Source organism: Stenella coeruleoalba (assembly GCF_951394435.1).
Source record: "Stenella coeruleoalba genome assembly, chromosome: 10".
NCBI lineage: Eukaryota > Metazoa > Chordata > Mammalia > Artiodactyla > Delphinidae > Stenella > Stenella coeruleoalba.
The window spans coordinates 51,385,565-51,409,309 of NC_137156.1; the positions used below are offsets into that span (position 1 = coordinate 51,385,565).

The 23,745-nt window shown below is 39.1% G+C and overlaps 1 protein-coding gene across 14 annotated transcripts in view; it reads right to left on the reverse strand.

Annotated features, from left to right (window-relative positions):
• The window catches only part of GADL1 (glutamate decarboxylase like 1), a 687,722-nt gene that overhangs the window by 71,782 nt on the left and 592,195 nt on the right, over window positions 1-23,745 (reverse strand). For all 14 annotated transcript variants that reach the window (XM_079933919.1, XM_079933917.1, XM_079933916.1 and 11 more), the window contains 2 exons: window positions 15,263-15,314; window positions 620-709 (listed from right to left, as the gene is read on the reverse strand). In XM_079933919.1, coding sequence (XP_079790045.1) covers window positions 620-709; window positions 15,263-15,314 — 142 coding nt within the window. The remainder of the gene's footprint in view (window positions 1-619; window positions 710-15,262; window positions 15,315-23,745) is intronic.

Below are 23,745 nucleotides of genomic sequence, written 5' to 3' on the forward strand. Positions count from 1 at the left end.
GACTGGCAAGTTTTTCCTTTTCTTCTAGAGGGCAATTAGAAGGGCTATCACCTATCAAAGCTGTTAAAACTATCATTGATTTCCACACTGAGGGTAAGGAGGGGTTTGCAAGTCACATTTAGCTCAATGATCAATTGAAATTCATTGCTGACATTTCTATTCTTTTTTATCACATAAGCCCCTTGGTGGAAAGAAGAGAAAGTCTCACACTCACAAAGGGTACCAGATTTAGACTTTAACACTATCTGCTAGTGAAGTGATGCAAGCAGTCACAGACATGCACCAGCAGAGTTTAAGGAAGAAGCCATTCATCATACAACATTAACCATTACCAGATCATGTGCTCTGAAGTGCACTGTGAATTAGAACTTCTGATAAATTCTACCACTCTCTTGCAAACAGCACAATTATTTTGAATATGTGTGTGTCAAGTATCTTGATTTATTTTAACAAATGCTCACAACTGTTTGGCATGTCATTAACTTTTAATATACTAAGAACAACCTCTCTAGATCCTCAAGAAGTTCTTGCAAGTACCAAATCATTTATAGGATCAATAGACAATGGGCATTGAATCTATTTCATCCAAAGGAAAAAATGCAATATGCTTATCACTCACCAAATGAAGTTTTGCCCAGAATTCAGGTCCTTCCTCCATCTCTCTGAGGCTCGGTGGAATGTACCAAAAGCAAACATTGGCATATTCAGGCTGAAGATGAAGAAAGTTTGAAAGTTTTTAATTAATCTTAGAATGCAATTCAACTCTTAGCTAGTTTCTTTGAGTCATCATGTGTGTCTTACGTTGATAACATCAGAATCTGATAGATTAGACATCTGTTCAGCCTTACTTTTGATAACAGCTTATTGAGAAATTTTCTTCTCAGTTGGGTGCAGCCAGAGAGTGCTCTCCCCTCTGGGTAAGGAATGTGCACAAGATCAAAAATAAACATAATGAAGTTTGAAGCTAACTCATCCCAGCTCTAACTAACCATTAGTTAGCATCTGATACATATATACCTAGAGATACCGTGGTTCATCCCTCTTCAACCCTAATCCTTAAGTTATATCTCACACCACCATATCGTTCCAATAATTTCTTCTCTACTTAAGCTGGCCAAAGTTGTCTTCTATTACCTGCTACACTTGACAAATACAAAATCCCCAATTACCTGTGAGTCGGTAACATATGATGTACTTGGGCTCCACTTAACCAGCCCTGCTGTGACCCTGGCCAATACAGCATCAGAAGGAAAAAAAAGGCCATCAGTTTGACTACTGGCTTTCAAGTATCAGTATCAGGAAGGGTGTGAGTCTGCTAGATGGCTTGCTCAAAATGAAGACTCTCAGCACCTGGGCTCAGAACACCCAGACCTGAATAAGTCCATCATAGAAATGGCTGAAGAACTGGGTCATGCTGGGTCATGCCCACCCACTCAGCACCTTCCTCATCTGATTTTTCATGCTGACAGTTTTTGAAATGACTGCCATTTTCCCACCACAAACAGTTTGTAGGTAATACTTGGTGTTATAATAGTTCTCAATAACCAAGTTATGCTCCATTGTCAGTATAAAGTTTCAAAGTATTTCACAGAGAAGAAACAGCTATCACCTCACATCTTAAAATCAAAACTGGTACTATAAAGAGTTTTGATTTTAGTGGATTTTAAATTACAACTGATAGCCCAAAACATTCAAGCTCAACAAGGTAAGCTCTTGATCTGATCATCCCTTCACATTTGAAGTTTGTAACAGGCTTATTGAATTTGACTAAAAGAAAGAAAAGGAGCTACAGAAAGAACAAACAAACAGATGAGGAACCAAGATGGCGGACCAGAAGGATGTGCTCTCACTCCCTCTTGTGAAAACACCAGAATCACAACTAGCTGCTGGACAATCATCGACAGGAAAACACTGGAACTCACCAAAAAAGATACCCCACATCCAAAGACAAAGGAGAAGCCACAGTGAGACGGTAGGAGGGGTGCAATCACAGTACAATCAAATCCCATAACTGCTGGGTGGGTGACTCACAGACTAGAGAACACTTATACCACAGAAGTCCACCAACTGGAGTGAAGGTTCTGAGCCCCACGTCAGGCTTCCCAACCTGGGGGTCCGGCAACAGGAGGAGGAATTCCTAGAGAATTAGACTTTAAAGCTAAGTGGGATTTGATTGCAGGACTTCGACAGGATGGGGGAAAACAGAGACTCCACTCTTGGAGGGCACACACAAAGTAGTGTGCACATTGGGACCCAGGGGAAGGAGCAGTGACTCCATAGGAGACTGAACCAGACCTACCTGCTAGTGTTGGAGGGTCTCCTGCAGAGGCGGGCAGTGGATGTGGTTCACCGTAGGGACAAGGACACTGGCAGCAGAAGTTCTGGGAAGTACTCCTTGGCGTGAGCCCTCCCAGGGTCTGTCATTAGCCCCACCAAAGAGCCCAGGTAGGCTCCCGCGTTGGGTTGCCTCAGGTCAAACAACCAACAGGGAGGGAACTCAGCCCCACCCACCAGCAGTCAAGCAGATTAAAGTTTTACTGAGCTCTGCCCACCTGGAGCAACACCCAGCCCTACCCACCACCAGTCCCTCCCATCAGGAAACTTACACAAGCCTATTAGATAGCCTTATCCACCAGAGGGCAGACAGCAGAAGCAAGAACTACAATCCTGCAGCCTGCAGAACAAAAACCACATTCACAGAAAGATAGACAAGATGAAAGGGCAGAGGGCTATGTACCAGATGAAGGAACAAGAAAAAACCCCCAAAAAACAACTAAATGAAGTGGATATAGGCAACCTTCCAGAAAAAGAATTCAGAAAAATGATAGTGAAGATGATCCAGGACCTCGGAAAAAGAATGGAGGCAAAGATCAAGAAGATGCAAGAAATGTTTAACAAAGATCTAGAAGAATTAAAGAACAAACAAACAGAGATGAACCATACAATAACCGAAATGAAACTACACTAGAAGGAATCAATAGCAGAATAACTGAGGCAGAAGAACGGATAAGTGACCTGGAAGACAGAATGGTGGAATTCACTGCCACGGAACAGAATAAGGAAAAAAGAATGAAAAGAAATGAAGACACCCTAAGAGACATCTGCGACAACCTTAAATGCAACAACATTCGCTTTATAGGGGTCCCAGAGGAGAAGAGAGAAAGGACCCGAGAAAATATTTGAAGAGATTATAGTCGAAAACTTCCCTAACATGGGAAAGGAAATAGCCACCCAAGTCCAGGAAGCACAGCGAGTCCCATACAGGACAAACCCAAGGAAAAACATGCTGAGACACATAGTAATCAAATTGGCAAAAATTAAAGAAAAAGAAAAATTCTTCAAAGCAGCAAGGGAAAAAGGACAAATAGCATACAAGGGAACTCCCATAAGGTTAACAGCTGGTTTCTCAGCAGAAACCCTACAAGCCACAAGGGAGTGGCATGATATACTTAAAGTGATGAAAGGGAAGAACCTACAACCAAGATAACTCTACCCAGCAAGGATCTCATTCAGATTTGATGGAGAAATCAAAAGCTTTACTAACAAGCAACAGCTAAAAGGATTCAGCACCACCAAACCACCTCTACAACAAATGCTAAAGGAACTTCTCTAAGTGGGAAACACAAGAGAAGAAAAGGACCTACAAAAACAAACCCAAAACAATTAAGAAAATGGTCATAGGAACATACATATTGATAATTACCTTAAACATGAATGGATTAAATGCTCCAACCAAAGGATGCAGGCTTGCTGAATGGATACAAAAACAAGACCCATAAATATGCCATCTACAAGAGACCCACTTCAGACCTAGGGACACATACACACTGAAAGTGAGGGGATGGAAAAAGATATTCCATGCAAATGGGAATCAAAAGAAAGTTGGAGTAGCAATACTCATATCAGATTAAACAGACTTTAAAGAATGTTACAAGAGACAAGGAAAGACACTACATAATGATCAAGGGATCAATCCAAGAAGAACATATAACAATTATAAATATATATGCACCCAACATAGGAACACCTCAATACATAAGGCAACTGCTAACAGCTCTAAAAGAGGTAATCGACAGTAACATAATAATAGTGGCGGACTTTAACACCTCACTTACACCAATGGACAGATGATCCAAAATGAAAATAAATAGGGGAACAGAAACTTTAAATGACACAATAGACATGAGAGATTTAATTGATATTTATAGGACATTCCATCCAAAAACAGCAGATTACCCTTTCTTCTCAAGTGCACAAGGAACATTCTCCAGGATACATCACATCTTGGGTCACAAACCAAGCCTCAGTAAATTTAAGAAAACTGCAATCATATCAAGCGTCTTTCCTGACCACAACGCTATGAGATTAGAAATGAATTACTGGGAAAAAAATGTAAAAAACACAAACACGTGGAGGCTAAACAATACGTTACTAAATAACCAAGAGATCACTGATGAAATCAATGAGGAACTCAAAAAATACCTAGAGACAAATGACAATGAAAACACGACTATCCAAAACCTATGGGATGCAGCAAAAGCAGTACTAAGAGGGAAGTTTATAGCTATGCAAGCCTACCTCAAAATACAAGAAAAATCTCAAATAAATAATCTAAGCTTACACCTAAAGGAACTAGAGAAAGAAGAAAAAACAAAACCCAAAGTGAGCAGAATGAAAGAAATCATCAAGATCAGAGCAGAAATAAATGAATCAGAAACAAAGAAAACAATAGCAAAGATCAATAAAACTAAAAGCTGGTTCTATCAGAAGATAAACAAAATTGATAAACCATTAGCCAAACTCATCAAGAAAAAGAGGGAGAGGACTCAAATCAATAAAATTAGAAATGAAAAAGGAGAACTAACAACTGACACCGCAGAAATACAAACCATCCTAAGAAACTGCTACAAGCAATTCTATGCCAATAAAATGGACAACCTGGAAGAAATGGACAAATTCATAGAAGGGTATAACCTTCCAAGACTGAACCAGGAAGAAATAGAAAATATGAACAGACCAATCACAAGTAATGAAATTGAAACTGAGATTAAAAATCCTCCAACAAACAAAAGTCCAGGACCAGATGGCTTCACAGGTGAATTCTATCAAACATTTAGAGAAGAGCTAACACCCATCCTTCTCAAACTCTTCCAAAAAACTGCAGAGGAAGGAACACTCCCAAACTCATTCTGTGAGGCCACCATCACCCTGATACCAAAATCAGACAAAGATATTACAAAAAACGAAAATTATAGACCAATATCACTGATGAATATAGATGCAAAAATCCTCAACAAAATACTAGCAAAGAGAATCCAACAACAAATTAAAAGGATCACACACCATGACCAAGTGGGATTTATCCCAGGGATGCAAGGATTCTTCAATATATGCAAATCAATCAATGTGATACACCATATTAACAAATTGAATAAAAAACATATGATCATCTCATTAGATGCAGAAAAAGCTTTTGACAAAATTCAACACCCAGTTATGATAAAAACTCTACAGAAAATGGGCATAGAGAAAACATACTTCAACATAATAAAGGTCATACATGACAAACCCATTGCAAACATCATTCTCAATCGTGAAAAACTGAAAGCATTTCCTCTGAGATCAGGAACAAGACAAGGATGTCCACTCTCTCCACTACTATTCAATATAGTTTTGGAAGTCCTAGCTACAGCAATCAGAGAAGAAAAAGAAATAAAAGGAATCCAAATCGGAAAAGAAGAAGTGAAACTGTCATTGTTTGAAGATGACATGATACTACACATAGAGAATCCTAAAGATGCCACCAGAAAACTACTAGAGCTAATCAATGATTTTGGTAAAGTAGCAGGATACAAAATTAATGCACAGAAATCTCTTGCATTCCTATACACGAATGATGAAAAATCTGAAAGAGAAATTAAGGAAACACTCCCATTTACCAATGCAACAAAAAGAATAAAATACCTAGGAATAAACCTACCTAGGGAGACAAACGACCTGTATGCAGAAAACTATAAGACACTGAGAAAGAAATTAAAGATGATACCAATAAATGGAGAGATATACCATGTTCTTGGATTGGAAGAAAGAATATTGTGAGAATGACTATACTACCCAAAGCAATCTACAGATTCAATGCAATGCCTATCAAATTACCAGTGGCATTTTTTACAGAACTAGAACAAAAAATCTTAAAATTTGTAGGGAAACACAAAAGATTCCAAATAGTCAAAGCAATCTTGAGGGAAAAAAGTGGAGCTGGAGGAATCAGACTCCCTGACTTCAGACTATACTACAAAGCTACAGTAATCTAGACAATATGGTACTGGTACAAAAACAAGAATATAGATCAATGGAACAGGACAGAAAGCCCAGCGATAAACCCACGCATCTATGGTCAGGTAATCTATGACAAAGGAGGCAAGGATATACAGTGGAGAAAGACAGTCTCTTCAATAAGTGGTGCTGGGAAAACTGGACAACTACATGTAAAAGAATGAAATTAGAACACTCTCTAACACCATACACAAAAATAAACTCAAAATGGATTAAAGACCTAAATGTAAGGCCAGAAGCTATAAAACTCTCAGAGGAAAATGTAGGAAGAACACTCTTTGACATAAATCACAGCAAGATCTTTTTTGACCCACCTCCTAGAGCAATGGAAATAAAAACAAAAATAACCAATTGGGACCTAAGGAAACTTAAAAGCTTTTGCACAGCAACGGAAACTAGAAACAAAACGAAAAGGCAACCTTCAGAATGGGAGGAAATATTTGCAAACGAATCAACAGATAAAGGATTAATCTCCAAAATATATAAACAGTTCAAGCAGCTCAATATTAAAAAAACAAACAACCCAGTCAAAAAATGGGCAGAAGACCTAAATAGACATTTCTCCAAAGAAGATATATAGATGGTCAAGAGGCAAATGAAAAGCTGCTCAACATCACTAATTACTAGATAATGTAAATCAAAACTACAATGTGGTATCACCTCACACTGGTTAGAATAGCATCATCAGAAAGTCTACAAACAACAAATGCTAGAGAGGGTATGGAGAAAAGAGAATTCTCTTGCACTGTTGGTGGGAATGTAAATTGATACAGCCACTATGGAGAACATTATGGAGGTTCCTTAAGAAACGAAAAATAGAACTACCATAAGACCCAGCAATCCCACTACTGGGCATATACCCTGAGAAAACCATAATTCAAAAAGACACATGCACCCCAATGTTCACTGCAACACTATTTACAATAGCCAGGTCATGGAAGCAACCTAAATGCCCATCAACAAACAAATGGATAAAGAAGATGTGGTACAAATATACAATGGAATATTATTCAGCCATAAAAAGGAACGAAACTGGGTCATTTGTAGAGACATGGATGGACCTAGAGACTGTTATACAGAGTGAAGTAAGTCAGAAAGAGAAAAACAAATATCGTATATTAACACATATATGTGGAACCTAGAAAAATGGTACAGATGAACCGGGTGGCAAGGCAGAAATAGAGACACAGATGTAGAGAACAAACGTATGGACACCAAGGGGGGAAGGTGGGGTGTGGTGGTGGTGGTGTGATGAATTGGGAGATTGGAATTGACATGTATACACTGATGTGTATAAGATAGATAACTAATATTGAACATGGGAAAAATAAAGAAATGATTAAAAAATAAAAAAACAAATAAGGTACTTTGTAATTCAAGTCAATTCCATAAACATTTATCATGAAACTACAATAGTCTTTACAGATCTACACAATTTATACTTGGTTTTCTAATTTATGATTAATTTGGTTTCTCTAGAATAGAATGTCCTGGCCTTCAAATTGTTTAAAATGTGAATAAATCTTTTTGTGAATAAATAAAGTCACTATTGTTGATTAGAAAGTAGAAAAAACCAGTTATTATCTGTCACTAGATTCTAGGAATTTCCGTCTTTATATCAACGAAGATTTTTTTCCAGGTGCCATTTATGTCAGTTATCAATTTATTGCTTCTCAGCTCCGAATCCACCCGTTCTTTATGTTCTCCAATAATGGAGGTGGACTCTATAAATATTTCTCCTTGCCATCTGGTCCAATCGGAGACTTTATCACCAGAGGGTGCTGGAGGGACACGGAGAAGGAAGAGGTGTCTCCTCCTGGTCACGTGCACTCATCTCATGGGGCTCCTGCAGTAGGAGGGGCTCTTTTCAGCAGTTTTGGTGACCAGCAGCAAGTGGCCCCTGACAGCTTCCCCCAGCACCACGCCCTGTGGCGGCTTCACAGCAGCCTGGTCACAGGAGGATGACCATAAATGGTTTTTCTTGCACACTCTCCTCCGGGGACTTCATAGGGAGGGCTGCCAGTGATGCACCCTGCCTTGGATGGCTTGAGTGAGTTCTAAAATATGGCAGTGCCCTGATATCAGTGTCCTCCAGCACTCCAGGAGGTGGACTCCTAGAGACCCCACCTGTGTGACACCTTGGGGGACTTCCCTGTCATCTTGGGAGCCACACTGCACCCTCTCCAACCTAGTCTGGATCTCAGCCCTGGGTGGGGCTGGCCTCTTGCTCAGTGCTCCATCTCCATTCTAGGAGTGATGTCTGTTCTTTACAGTATCTGCTATTTCTGTATTTTTTAGGGTCTCTTGCGAGGCAATCTCCCATGACTCCAATCAACTGTTAATAATTCTTTTTTTAAAATATGGAACTCTTCACAGATCTGCATGTCATCCTTGCACAGGGACCATCCTAATCTTTTCTGTATTGTTCTAATTTTAATGTATGTGCTGCTAAAGCAAGCACGATAATTCTTTACATTGCACTTTCCCACTTCAGATTACTGTGCATTTTTTGTCTTTTTATTGGACCCTAATACATCATTAAATAAGCCATTCTTTTTCATTTGCATGGCAACATTATGAATCATTTTGTAATAGTTTCTATCAGCTACCAGATCTGCTCTATATATTATGTTAGGACCTAGTCCTTTTGAACCACCTTTTATATTTTCTTCCTTGAATAAGTTTCGGTTTATATATATATATATATAATTTTTTTTTTTTTTTGCGGTACACGGGCCTCTCATTGTGGCCTCTCCCGTTGCGGAGCACAGGCTCTGGACGCGCAGGCTCAGCGGCCATGGCTCACGGGCCCAGCCGCTCCGTGGCATGTGGGATCTTTCCAGACCAGGGCACAAACCCGCGTCCCCTGCATCAGCAGGCAGACTCTCAACCACTGCGCCACCAGGGAAGCCCGATTTAGATATTTTGGAAGTGACAAATCTGTGATATCTTTGCCCAGTCTCTTTTAGAATGGTATGGCTCTAGTGCTATGATATTTGAAAACTGGTGAAGCCTTTTTGACATTTCATTTCGTTGGAGGAAATTTGATGCTCCCTTTGGTGGAATACCTTTACTATAGGCATTCCCCAAATTATTAAAACTTGGAAAAAACATCCCTTGAATATCCACTAGGAACATATTTGAGTTTTCCTGTCTCTTTGCCTCTGTAGCTTTTATTTTATATAGACTCTCTTCAAGTAGCTTCAAAGCAGTAAAGTGTATTTTCAGAGTAGAACCATTCACATGCCACTTAATTCCATACATATATAAAAGTCTGACCTCTTGGGTGTCTTAGGACCACAATTAGTCCATATTGTCTAACACCACCACATTGAGAAGGCATAATAGGGAATCCAAGTGTCTAGACCAGATGGATGATAGAGAAGGGTACAAAAAACCTGTAGCAGTCATTGTCATCATCTTTAAAAATTCATGGAGAAGTAGAGAAGTGTCACCAAAGAAAAGATGGGTTCATTCTATCCTGATTTTCAAAGAGAAAGAAAGGAGATATATTCCAAGAAATAAAGCCAGTGCTTTGATGTCAATTCCAGCAAGGATTATTGAGTAAATAATATGAGACCCTTGGGGGAAAAAAAGTCAGTGGTCACCAAGATACAGTACCTTGTATTCTCTAAAACTGAGCTTTGTCAAAAGAAATTCATCTCTGTTGCTGAAATATCATTAGATCACAACGATGATGATGATTAATAATAATAAAAACTAGCAGTATGCTTTTTAATAAGTATAAATGTAGACTCTAGCACATAGACTGAAATGATCAATCATGCAAATATAGAATGGAGAAGGGGGTCATGATGGATTTTACCTGACTTCAAGCTCACAAGTTTTAAGTAACTGATTAGACTACTGAAAAATTCCAAAGGCAGCACTTAGTAACACAAAAAGCCTGGGTTTTGGAGTCACATGGATGCAGTTTGAATCCCAACTTCACCAGGTCTTTGCTTGGACAAGTGTCAAACTCTCTAAGCTTCAGCTTCCTAATCTATAAAACGGAGATTATATTGTCTACCCCACAGAGTTGGTTTGATGAGTAAAGAGATTATTTCCAACATTTACCACCACATCTGGCACACAGAAGGCACTCTACTAGTGTAGTGACTATTATTTGGAACTATATTGGTAGAAAGATGTGCTTTTCAAGTGGATAAACAGTCCCACTTGAAAATCTTCACTGGGTGAGACACATCACTGTGTTAATTTCTGCCTACAAATTAGAAGGGGAACATAAAAAAGTTATAGCATGTCCAAAGAAGGGCAACTGAAATGTTCAATTCCATATGATTTAAACACAGAATATAACTCAAAATTTTTATATGTTCTAGATATTGGACCAGGCATTGGGATGAGAAACATGACTTACATTTTATGCTTATCTCCAGGAACTCAGAGAGCAGTGATAAAGCTAGGTACAGGCAATCAAGCTGCAATGGTATGGGTATTTTAAAAGAAGAAATTTCTCATAATCCGAGAAATATTCCTGGCAAAGCGAATAGTACACAGGTAGAAGCTGGTGTATTCAGGGTGATGGCAAGTACTTGGAATGACTAGATGGCAGGGTGTGCTGAAGAGGGGTTATGCTGGAAACAGAGATGGGCATCCTTTCACAAAGGACTTCCTCACTGGCCATGCTGGGGAGTCTGGGCTTGATTCCAGAGGCAACTGGAGAGTTTCAGTCTAGGGGACAGATTTCATTTTATTAGAAAGCCCACAGGGTGGCTGCAGTGTGGAGATGGGATAAAGGGGTCTAAGACTGGAAGCAGCAGATGAGTTGGGAGACAGCACCAACCTGAGTGGTAAGGGGAGCCTGAACTAAGGTGGTGGCTTTAGGAGTAGAGAAGGGAAATAGGTGAAGACAACATCGAGACTTTGGTTTAGATAAATCATAGTTCTAATGAAAAAGAAGAAGATGGATCACAGTTCTAATGGAAAAGAGTTCCAAAAATTCATCTGGAAAATGAATTTATCAAAATTTTGGTAAAGAAAATGGCTACACTTCAGCTTTAGAAATGATGAATTTGAGGTGACTGTGGGAGTCTGGAAAATTCCAGGACATACCTATATACAAAGGACTGAAGCTGAGGAGACAAGTCAGGGATGGAGACATTATTGAGACTATTGATGACAAAGCTCTAGACATGGATAAAACATTTCAGGGAAATGGACACAGGAAAGGGCCAAGACAAAAGAATGGAGAGCATTTAAGCAGTCCCCAGATGAAGAGACCTTCACACAGAGACTTAGAAGAGAAAGTCACATGGAAAGGAGAAAAACTGGGAAAGAAAGTTAAAGGAACCAAGACAGGAAAGAAGTGGATAATGGTGCAAAATGCTGCAGAAGTCCAAGAAGAAAATTAAAGGATGTGCACTGTATTTAGCAAATAGAAGGTTGTTATGATCTAATAAAACTATATAAAAACTATATTTAAAAAACTGTAAGTTGCAATGTGCTTGATACATATCAAATCCTAATAGTAGGATTCAGTAAGTATTAGAATATGAATATTTAGAGCTCCCTGGAAGAGGAATAAACTGTGAATTCTCTTACACAGGAAGTGTTCTGGCAGAAGTTGACTTCCTGTTACAAGAACTATCAAGAGAGGTTTCCTGCACTGAGCAGGAAGTTGACTAGATGTCCTTGAAGATCCTTTGTAACTCAGAAAGTCTATGAAACGTAAATAACTCTTTCTAAGGCAGAACTCAGGAAGAGAAAAACAAAAAGTTGAATAATTAGGACTCTCCCAAGAGATCAAAATAAACATGTGAATGATAGTATATACCGCTAAGAAAACATATTAGATCTTAGATCCAACATGGAAAAATAAAGATAGGATTTTCAGGGGCCTATGAATAATGCAGAATTCCTTTGAAATGATAAGTTTCAATCATCTTCAAGAAGATATGCATTACTTTTGTTCTTTTCAGGGAAAGATATTCAAGTACTAGATACTCTGTGTGGTTGTGTTCATTTACTGTTTGTAATGTTCCACTTAACACTCTCACTGCCATCTGCTTCACAGTGAAATATACGTATATATCATTACAGACTTTGTTTTTTCCTAAATTGAAAACCTTGCAGTTTTACAGACCTGGGCTCTCATCAAACCTGTGTATCTCTTCTCTTAAGTATGCATTAGGGTTATATTTAATCAGTGCAAGGAAGGCATTTGTTAACAAAAAGAGGCTAATCAATTTGACACTTATATGTGAAATTCAAGGTCTAAATTTACTTTATTTCTCTAAATGGATACAGAGAAAGAGGCAAATGCAGATCACATACAAAATCCCTTATAAGTAGGAATTCTGGAGGACCATTGAAGGAGCCACCTTCCCTGCTTTGGGGCCATCTGGCTCCCACAGATAAAATATCCAGGGCAGAAGGCTGCCTAATACTTAAAATCCACCTTAACTTTCATTACAAGGATGTGAATGTTTGCATTTCCCTAAAGATGATGGCAAGAGGTTCCTCCCTCAATTTTTAAGCCTTTAGGAAGGTATATAAATAACTTTTAAATCAGTTCATTTTTCTCGTCACTTTTTTCTCAGCTCTATCAAAAGACTGTGCAGTTCTGAGGTGTACAGCACTTTTCTTAAGACCTATACCTCCCACAGCTAGAGAAATAAAAAAGGCAATTCAAACTTGAGAAAATAAAGAGGTAATTCAACCTCAAGAAAATAAAAAAGGTGATTCAAACTCAAATTCAATCCAGTCAGATAGCTCTTGTTTCATCCTTACATGGTAAGTATGCATCTCTAGAAAATACAGACATTTTCTTCTGTAGTTATAATGCCATTGTCATGTCTAACAAAATCAGTGATAACTCCTACCAGTTCATATTAGAAATTCCCCAACTGTTTCAAAATTTACTTTTTACAATTGGCTCCCTCAAACTAGGGTTCCAACAGGTGCATATGTTGCCTTTGGCTGTTCTGCCTCTTAGGTTTCTTTGACCCCGGAAGTGATCATCATCACACTCTCCTTTATTTTTCCTCATGCCACTGACCTGTTGAAGAAACCAGGTCAGCTGTACTGTGGAATGTTCCACAATCTAAACTGGTCTTCTTGCTTTTTAGTGGTGTTACCAGAAAGTCGTTTAAATATGGACTCTTCTGCTCTTTTTGCAAGTTCCTTTATATCCCTAGTTTTTAGGGAGTCTGGACTCTTAGAACCTTCTGATCAGATGCCCCCTTTGCAGACAGTGGGAGAATCCACAGCCAGGAGTCTCCGGAGCAGTGTTTCCCGAAGTCATCTGAGGACCACCATCACATCTCACCCAAGTTACTGCAACAGTCTCCACCTTCTCTCGCTTATTCTTTTCTTGTCCTCCCCTCACCACCACCCCCTCCCTCTCTTCTCATGACATCCAGCACCATCTTTCAAAATGGAAGTCAGACTCCTCTCTGCTGAAAACTTCTCCAAAGATTACACTTGGAATAAAAGGCAAAGGTCTTTACCATGACCCGCCTGGCTCCAGCAGATCTGGTCTCTGCCAACCTCTCCACACTATCACCGACTATCTCTCCCCCTTGCTTAATGCACCTTCTTTTGGCTTCTCAAACACACAAAACTCTTCCTCTCACTGTTGTGGCCTCTCCCGTCGCAGAGCACCGGCTCCGGACGCACAGGCTCAGCGGCCATGGCTCACGGGCCCAGCCGCTCCGCGGCATGTGGGATCTTCCGGGACCGGGGCATGAACCCATGTCCCCTGCATCGGCAGGTGGACTCTCTACCACTGTGTCACCAGGGAAGCCCGCACACAGAACTCTTTTCAGCTTCAAGCCTTGGCAGTTGTTTGTTGATTCTATCTAGAATGCCTTTCCCTCAAGCATCTGTGTGGCACGCTTCTTACCATCATTCAGCAGGCCTCAGCGCAGAGGTAACCCCAGAGGGCCCTACCTGCATCCCAACCAAAAAGGCCACCACCATCCACACCCCCCATTTCAGCATTTTACCCTATTTATTTCCATTATAGTACTTCCCATATCTGGAACTGTCTAATGAGTTATTTGTAATTACTTATTATCTTTCATGAATCTGTTCTACTGTTTTCTTAAGACTTCCCCCAACTTGATGTTTCCCATGTAATAATTTGCTTGTTTATTGCCTGTCACTTTCCTTTTGAATGTAAGCACCATGAGAGTTGGGAACTTCCCTGTCTTATATCTCCAGCACGTAGCAATTGCTCAGTAAATCTTGTCAAATAAATGAATACCAAAAACTAGCCAGATTGCTTATATACAGGATACACTCCTAGGCTGCAGTCTCTAAGTGATTTTTATTATGTTAAAAATTGCTATAAAGTATATGCTATAAGAAGAGCTAAGCAAACCTCACACGTTATATTTCTTAAAAATCAGAATTAAATAATATTCTTCATATTTTCTAACCATATATTTTAGAAAAAAACCCCAATAATCTCTATCTTTGTAACCACCATATTTCTTATATATAGCAAACAATCCAACAACAAAATGACTTATTTTGCCATTGCTCCAAAGCTAATATTCTCTCATTATTTTATAAAAAGAGAAAACTATATGCATTATTGTACATTCACTTAATTGATTTTTCACAGAAGCACCACTATAGCACAGTTGAATATTTGCAGTACAAGCATTATGCAATTTATATATCAAGATACAGGTCATAATTTATTCAGTATTATCCTTGGTAATTATTATTGAGCACTGTAATTTTCAATACTTAAAGGCAAGTGTGTTCTCTGAATCCAACAAAGGAAAAATACTCACTAATAGAGTAAATTAACATAATGGACTCTATGAATTAAGCTAATGGCTTGTTTCTAAGTCTGCAACACAAAAACCAATGAAATATAATAGATTAGAAAATTACCACCTTCATCACTGTTGACTGACAAAATCACAAGCACAATTCTGTAATCACTTACTTCCATCAGTAACTTGAATCCTTCTCTTTTCTTGATTTCTTCTACTAGGTACCTAAAAAAAAGTCACAATAATATTTATAATCTGCAATCTAAAAAATCCATGAACATGGCTGACATACAATAAAACTATAATTTCTGATGCAGAGACAAGGCTTAAAAATAAGTAAGGGTACATGTACAGGCACAGGTCTATATTTAGATGGATACACCTGAGCCTACTGCAATCCACTGGGGCCTGAGTAAAAAGGTACATCTCTTTGATGAGATGATGTCTATCTTACCTGTTAGCATCAGACTTCAACCCAAGTGTGAAAGCCATACAAAGTAGATTGGATATATGTCTCATTCATATTCTAGATGGGAATTTAGCATAGGTACTTAAATTATCTAGCTGGCTTGGTGGTAAAAGTTTTTGGTGTTTAGTCTTGCTTGTGTGTTCTTTTAAGATCAAGGAAGTGCAACACCATCCTTCCCCAGGCCAGGCCAGAGGGAAGAAAGACTGATCACTGGTATCATGCTAAAAGTAAGTGGGTTGTAGCCACTGATAGAATGTCTATGAAGTTATCTTGAATGTCAGGGAAAAAAGAATTATCATGCCATAAGCAAAGGGCACAGCTACATGAGATACGGAATGTGATGGAGAAAAGACTAAAATGACATTGAGAATGAGAGTAAATGAACACTGACTCTGCCCCACTGGGCTTGGTTATTGTCTAAATAAAAAGATAAACCTTCTGAACAATTGGCCTTGAAAACTAGTGATTTGTTCATGAGCTTTGAAAAGTTCATAACACTTGACCCAGTATTTCAAACTTGGGGGTCAAATGTAAGGAAATGATCGGAGGTGCTGACAAAAAATTACTTTCCAGGGTATTTTGCAATTTTATATGTTATAGCCAAAAAGAAAGGAAGGAAGGAAGGAAGCAGGCAAGCAAGCAAGCACTGGCTTTGAAAATCCTGTCCGGTCATATAGAATTATGGTACAATCATATGGAATTGATTGTGTAACTAAATTACATATATTCAATTAATACTTAAGGACAACAAAGAAATGCTCCTCTTTGGACCTCAATTCCCTTACCTGTAAAACTGGAATAACACATTCTGATTTTCCAATCTCAAAAGGACGTTGTAAAAAATTAAATAAAATCATATGTAAAAAATTGTATAGAATATAAACTGTGGAAATGGGGGATTATTATTACTATGTTTATTTACTAAAGGATATTCTAGAATGTGGATATGAAATACACCAGTTAATGGGATGAAGTTCTTTTTTCCCAAACAATTTTTTTAGCTTTTTGCATAAGGTTAAGTATTGGTGCTTAGCATACAGATTATATCATCTTTAAATTATAAAATATCTTAAAAAATCCTATCGGTATTAACTGGATAATATGAAACTTTTATTTTGAGCAATAATGTTGTGACACCACACATGTGCGTGCGTGCACGCGCGCGTGCACACACACACACACACATATTCACAAAGTATTTGATGTTCTTTCTATATACTCCTTTCCCTGAACGTGTTTTCAGGAGATGTCATGTAGCTGTAAAGTTTTTACACCGTTAGCACACAGCCTAACTTTCGATAAAAGCAATTCCAATGGTCAATGAACATTAGAAAAGATGTTCAAGATCACTGGTAATCAAAGAAATGCAAATCAAAATAACAATACTAAACCTGCTGCCCAGAGGACACTGGAAACAAATTTAAAGAGGGACAACATCCAGTGCTAGTGAATGTGATAGAAAGCTGCTATAACCTTTCAAAATTAATAATACTCGTAGCTTCTGATCCAGCAAACCACTTATGAGATGCTGGTCAACCAGGAAAACCTCATCAACACTAAGACAGATAGATAGAGAGATAGATAGATAGAGATAGACAGAGAGAAAGAGAGAGAGAGAGAGAGAGATGCATACACAAATGTTGCTGCATCTAAATCTACATGTGCATGTGTATGTGTGTGCATTCCATACGGAATAATTAGAAACAAGATTAATATCCAGAAATTGGCAAAGGGTAAAATAAAATGTATTATAGCAACACATGTACTACGATGCAGCTATTAAAGAGGATGGATTATATCCACTTCAATTAAACCACAGGGATGCTCATGATGTATTAGTAAGAGATGAAAGCAAGGGACTGAGAAATGTAGATAATATGATTCTGCTTTTTAAGAAAATGTAAAAAGAAGAAAAAGCATAAGTGATCCCTCTCCACATGTATATATGACCATGGAATGAAGACCACATCCTAAAGACATCCTTGATGTCTACCTGAGGAAGCAAGAAACAGGATGCAGTGGGGAGGTAGAGACTGTTTACTCTCTTTTTATATCTCTGCAAAGCTTCATAGGTGTGGTGACTCATAATTTTTGAAAAGGAAATTAATAAAAGAAAAAAATACAAATCACAAAACAAAATAAATAGACATATACAACCTTTATCTATACAAGGAAAGCTTCATGAACCCTATTTTTTCTTACCTTTTCAGGCACAAATATAACGACAATCTGCTAACTCGGTGCCATGATTCCATTCTGAGGGGGCCTGCACTAATCCTGGATACCCCCAGGTTATGAAATCCAGGCAACGACTCTAGAAAATTCTAGTTGTTCAGTTGATCAACTTTGTGATTCTAGGCAAACTCCTCAGACTCCCTGAGCCCTCCTCAGTTTCCTCATGCACGTAATGGAAATGTGGAACTAGATTTGTAAACTCCTTCCCCAACAGATAAGACCGTTAAGATGAAACTTCGACACACTGCCCATAGTCTCAGTTTAAAATATCTGTCAAGGGCTTCCCTGGTGGCGCAGTGGTTGAGAGTCCGCCTGCTGATGCAGGGGACACGGGTTCCTGCCCCGGTCCGGGAAGATCCCACATGCCGCGGAACGGCTGGGCCCGTGAGCCATGGCCGCTGAGCCTGCGCATCCGGAGACTGTGCTCCGCAACGGGAGAGGCCACAACAGTGAGAGGCCCACGTACCGCAAAAAAAAAAAAAAAAAAAATCTGTCAAACTGGCTAACATTGCTCCTGGGAGAAAGGCATCCTAAGGCAGAGCTGAATCATTTCAGTTAAAACTCTGCCTTTTGCAAACCACGTGGATCAATGCCTCCATGCAGTCACTCTCAGAACCTGTAAAGCCCAGTGTAACGAACAACTGAGGGTGGAGGTGATTTGGATAAAGAATTATAACAATAATAAAAGGTTTACACCAGAGTTCCCAAACTATGTTCCTTGGTACACCACGTTAATAGGTTTCCCACATGAAAGTGTTCCATTTAAATAAATTTGAGCAATGCTAGGCATATCCATTAGATTGCTTTTGCTTAAAATTAGAAGTGTACTTGGCTGAATTCATGAGAACATTTATTGAGCTGGTTGGAAAGTTCAGTAACGTCACCAAGAAACAGGCATTTTCTATTATTTCAGCCTGCCATGTTCAGAGTGTTAGTGAATTCACTGGTGTTCACAAGATGGCAGCCACAGCTCCACACATCACATCCATATGTGACAGTGTCCCAGGAAGAAAGAGAGGAGGCTGGAGCAAAATGCATTTTCTCTTAATTTCTATTTAGGTAAGAATATTTTCCTCAGAAGACTTCATAGAATTCTTCCTGTATCTTATTGACTGAACCTAAGTCATATATCCATCCCTAAGCTAATGACTGGCAAAGGGGATACGCTTAGGTCAATGTTCCCAGCTGGAATATTGCTATCTATATAAAATTGAGGTTCTGTTGGCAAGGAAAAAGGAAGAATGGTTTTTGGATGAACAGTCAACAGTGTCTGCCTACTGGCTAAAGTTTAAAATGTTCCTATATTACAAGCCCCTCAGAGCCTTTAATGTGCTAATGAACACTTTGAATCTCCAAGAGAGGACCAATGTATTGGTTAGCATTGTCAAAACATATTTGACCGTGGAAACATTTTTTGGAAGAACATCTATTAAGATCTCCTGGAAGTCTATTATCCCATGGAGTGTAGGTTCAGAAATGCTAGCATAAAGTGCCTCTTCTATAGGGTACCTACCCTCTTCTTAAATAAATGCTTAGGGACTTTCCTGGTGGTCCAGTGGTTAAGAATCTGCCTTCCAATGCAGGGGACTCAGGTTCAGTCCCTGGTCAGGGAACTAAGATCCCACATGCCGCAGGGCAACTAAGCCTGCACGCTGCAATTTCTGAGCCCGTGCCACAACTAGAGAGAAGTCCATGCGCCACAACAAAGATCTCGCATGCTGCAACTAAGACCCAACACAGCCAAAAATAAAAATAAATTAATTAAATTAAATAAATGTTTAAATGAAATGAGTTTTGGGGGAGGGGATCCAAATAAGGTTTAAGTTACTTCTGCCTACATTCATAGGATGATTTATTCCTCGCAACTTTTCAGTATATGGACACAGTCTAAAGATAAAATACATTAAAAAAAACAACAACTCTATTCTTATCTGATACAAGCCAGAAAAAAAAGATATACATTGAGTTTTTTGATAAAACTCAGGAACCATAAAACACTTCTACCAAAAGGCATCCAGGTAAATGGGTTCAAAAAGCAACAATAGTGTCATAAAATTCACAGTCCTTCCCACTAAGCTTAGCAAAAAGAGAGAAGAGAGAAAAAAATACACATTAGTAAGTTTTCACCAATCCTACTGGGTAAAAAACTCATTTTATTAAGATCCTGGCTTAGTTTTGAAATGTACATTAATGAAATCTTGCTCTGAAACATTTCCCTCCTTAGTTCCATGAGTCCATTTAACAGTTGTGCATTTCACTTGCCCTTTTGCAGGACATACAGTCCTTTCCAGAAATAGCCTTTCCAGTCCCTTTCTCAATTCACCAGCCACTTGGAGTCTCCCTGGAGCGCTCTGGACCAAGTGCCTCTCCCAGTCTCATCTCATTTGAAATTTCTTCTGATGCAATGGAACCTCCCAGAACTCCTGGGATTTTTTTCCATATGCTTTCTGTATGCTCTGCATATATGAGAACATATTGCATGGCATGTGTGATTCATCACAGACACCTACATGCTACATTTTACAGCATTGTGATGTTTTTAAAATTACAAATATAAAGAAAAAAATGAAAACGTTGGCCCTTCTATAGTCTTCTAGACTCTCTCCCTCTCCTCACCTAGAGAAATACACTAGCACAAAATTGCCTTGTGTTACTGCTTACCTTTTCCATACTGGTACCAATAAATCCCTCAGTGTTCATGCAAGTCAGAGAAATGAATTCCATCTGAGAGATTACAGAGATTGTGTGTCAGAGGAATAGATAAATGATACACTGGAGACCTAGCAACATAGCAGAATGGGAGTTCCTGACCTGTTTCTTGTTCTTGAAAAGACTTACGCACATGACTCTTCTAGATTTGCTTTAAAAATTACCCCTTAGTGAATATCCATTTAACTTGAGTGTTGTAACAAAGGCCTACAAGGTGCCCTCAGCAACCAGTAGCCCTGGGTACTGTAACACGTTTTCAACTTTTCTAACTAGATATCAGAGATCACAATCACCTTGTGCCCGAAATGGTGGTTTTAATAAACCTCAGCCTTCTGGGTTTCAATTATGCTTAATAATCACATGCTGCTTTAGGTTCCCAATGTCACTGGTTTTCCAACAACCAAAGGAGAAAGCAAGTTTTTTGTCATTAATATTTCTTGAGAGAAATGTTATCTCATCCATTGGAATGACAAGGGTCAAATGGAAATTAGGGAAAGCCTCAGAGATCTTCTAGGAACTAATTAGTTCCTTCTTGCTGGATTTCTGACAACTCATAAAATAGGAATCATTGTCCTCTCGAAAAGGTCTGCTCTTGCTTTCCCAAGGGAAGAGGGAACATCTGATCAGGGTGATGGCTGTCCATTGGTCCATCAAAATCTGGTCATTAAATCTTAAGGTCAATATACAAATTTTAAAACTAAGTTCCATTCAGATTCAGGAACATGGAAATGTTGTTTCTATGGAATCAGTGCAATCCTTACTGCAATATGCCAGGGGAAAAGACTTGCACAGCCTTCTCTGTGTTTAAGAGACCTGACCTAGGTAGGGCCTGTGGGAATGGGCATCTTATCTCCCTTAGGCTGCTGATGACAGATGTGTACCACAAATAGTAACACAATTGTCATCTGCAGCTTTACTTTGCTAGAGTTGTTATCTACTGGAGAAAATCATACTTCTTGGAAACAAAACAGTGTTGGTCTGACCTAGAAATTAAGCCAAATATAGTCTTTTGACAGTGGATGAGAATCATTTTTATTAGGTAAACTGTAAAACAAGTGGCTGCAGGTCAGTAGGCTTGATGAGAAATGGTATTTTAACTCCCACCAGCCAGTGGTTTGAATCGATTATGCTGGCTCATATAGAGTATGGTAGTATAGAGTTAGTTTGTACTGGCTAGTGAGAGCCACTTGTTAAATAATCAGAAATTTACCAGCCGCGACTGTTGGTAGCTTGCAGTTTTCCACAGTGGGAATATTTACACCATGGAAATTGGCAGACATTACAAATTGGGGCCTTTTTCCCCTCCTGAGAAACAGTTTATCAGTGCACAACTGCACATAGGCTCCAACTAATAGAACAGACCTCAGAATTCAGAAAATGCTTCCTCTTTCCTAAAAAGCAGAACCACATTCAATTTGAAAAGACATAAAATCATGAAAATAAAGCACTTGTGTTGCTAATATGAAATAATTCTTAATCCCAGAGAAATGTTCTCCAAGTTTATAATTTCACATTCATTCCAAGTGACATGCCTAAAAGGACTCTTCCTTGGCACCTGTCACTGGGGATGGGGGAAGATGATGGCTTTTGCCCACCCCAGGAATGGACTGTTGGATATCAAGAATGTGGAAAGTTAAGGCAAGAAAACCATTATGACTAGTGGCATGACAGAAAAGGGATTATTTTAAATATAGGTCACAGAGTCTGCAGTGATGCTCGCTGAAATGTTAATTCAATTCAATTCAACTTGACAAACATTTACAAACAATGTGCTGTTGAACTGAATTGAAATGTTTACACTTATCCTCTTGTGATATTTCTCTGCAAAATTAGGAAGTAACCTTAGACTATAAATTAAATTCCACCCTGAGATGAATGTTAACTTTGTAATAAATACGGTCATCAAATATTTACATCTAGCCTTGTTTCAAGACACCTGTCATCGAATTACTTAGCAGCTTTGATAAAATAATGCAGAGTCTAGCATACTTAAATAGTATGAGAAAAATACAAACAAGGGAACAGAGCTTCCTGAACTTTTAGTTTAATGGGCAACTATGGATATTTGTGGTAGACAGTTTCATGTTTTCACCACTGTGTAGCTATCTCCCCACTTCTGACGAAGGCACTTTATCCCTGCTTCTAACAGAGGTACACTCCTCACTCAGTGTCAGTATATTCTATATACGTAGGAGGAGTCGACAGTCTTCCCAGTGCCAAGGGAGAGCATGTGACTCAATATCACATTTCCCTGGCAACAGTGATTGATTCAGATATGGACATTTGCCTCATTCAGAAGGAATTAAAACTTTCCTTGGGATTGTTGAGAAAGGAGCACTCTTTCCTTTTGACCTTGAAGTTGAACCTGGGAGGCTATAGATCTGACCCTCCTGGCAGCTACCTTCCTACAGAGGAATAAACTGAACATGGAGGAGAGCAGACCTGATTGATGAACAGAGATTAAGGCCTGGTGATCTTGTTTAAGCCCCTAGAATAAGCCATTCCATAGTCATCACTACGCTGGCTTATCAGTAACATGAGCAAATAAATTACCTTTCTTTGTTTATAATGTCTTGAATGAAGGTTTATGTTGCTTACCAACAGACACAGTATTTACAGATTTTTCAAACTACTTTTTAAACCAAAATCAGCAGAACTGCTGACTTCTAATAGTCCTCTGAAAGTGCCAAAGCCGTCTTTTTCCCTGTCCTTATATCTAAGCCCTTCGCCATGTAACCTTGCAGTTCTTTCTGCCTCTTGACATTGAGTTTGGCCATCTGACATTGAGTTAGGCCATCTGATCTCCTTTGGTCACTGGAATGCTAATAGACATGATGCAATCAGGAGCTTAAAGTATGCTTGCCTTCTTGGGCTTCTGTTACCACCATTACAAAACCAGGCTCTGGCAGGCCTGTTGGTCCAAGGAAGATGCAAGACATGCAGGCAGGAGACCCAGACCCTCCTCCTACCCCCACAGCCACCGCAGGATGAGATGAAGCCACTCCAGCCAACTTGCAGACCTCTTAGAATAAACGATTGCTGCTTTAAGATACTGGGTTTTTAGACAGTCCTCAGTGATGCTCAGAGCATCACTGTCACACAGAGAGGCACACAGGGCACCCATACCTCTTCCCTATAGAGAGAGGAAATTGTTTAAGTCTCTTAAGGAGACACTGCAGGTTTCTGCAACTGAAACATGAACAGGGAGTAAAGAAGGAGAGATTATCCAAACCAGAGATCACA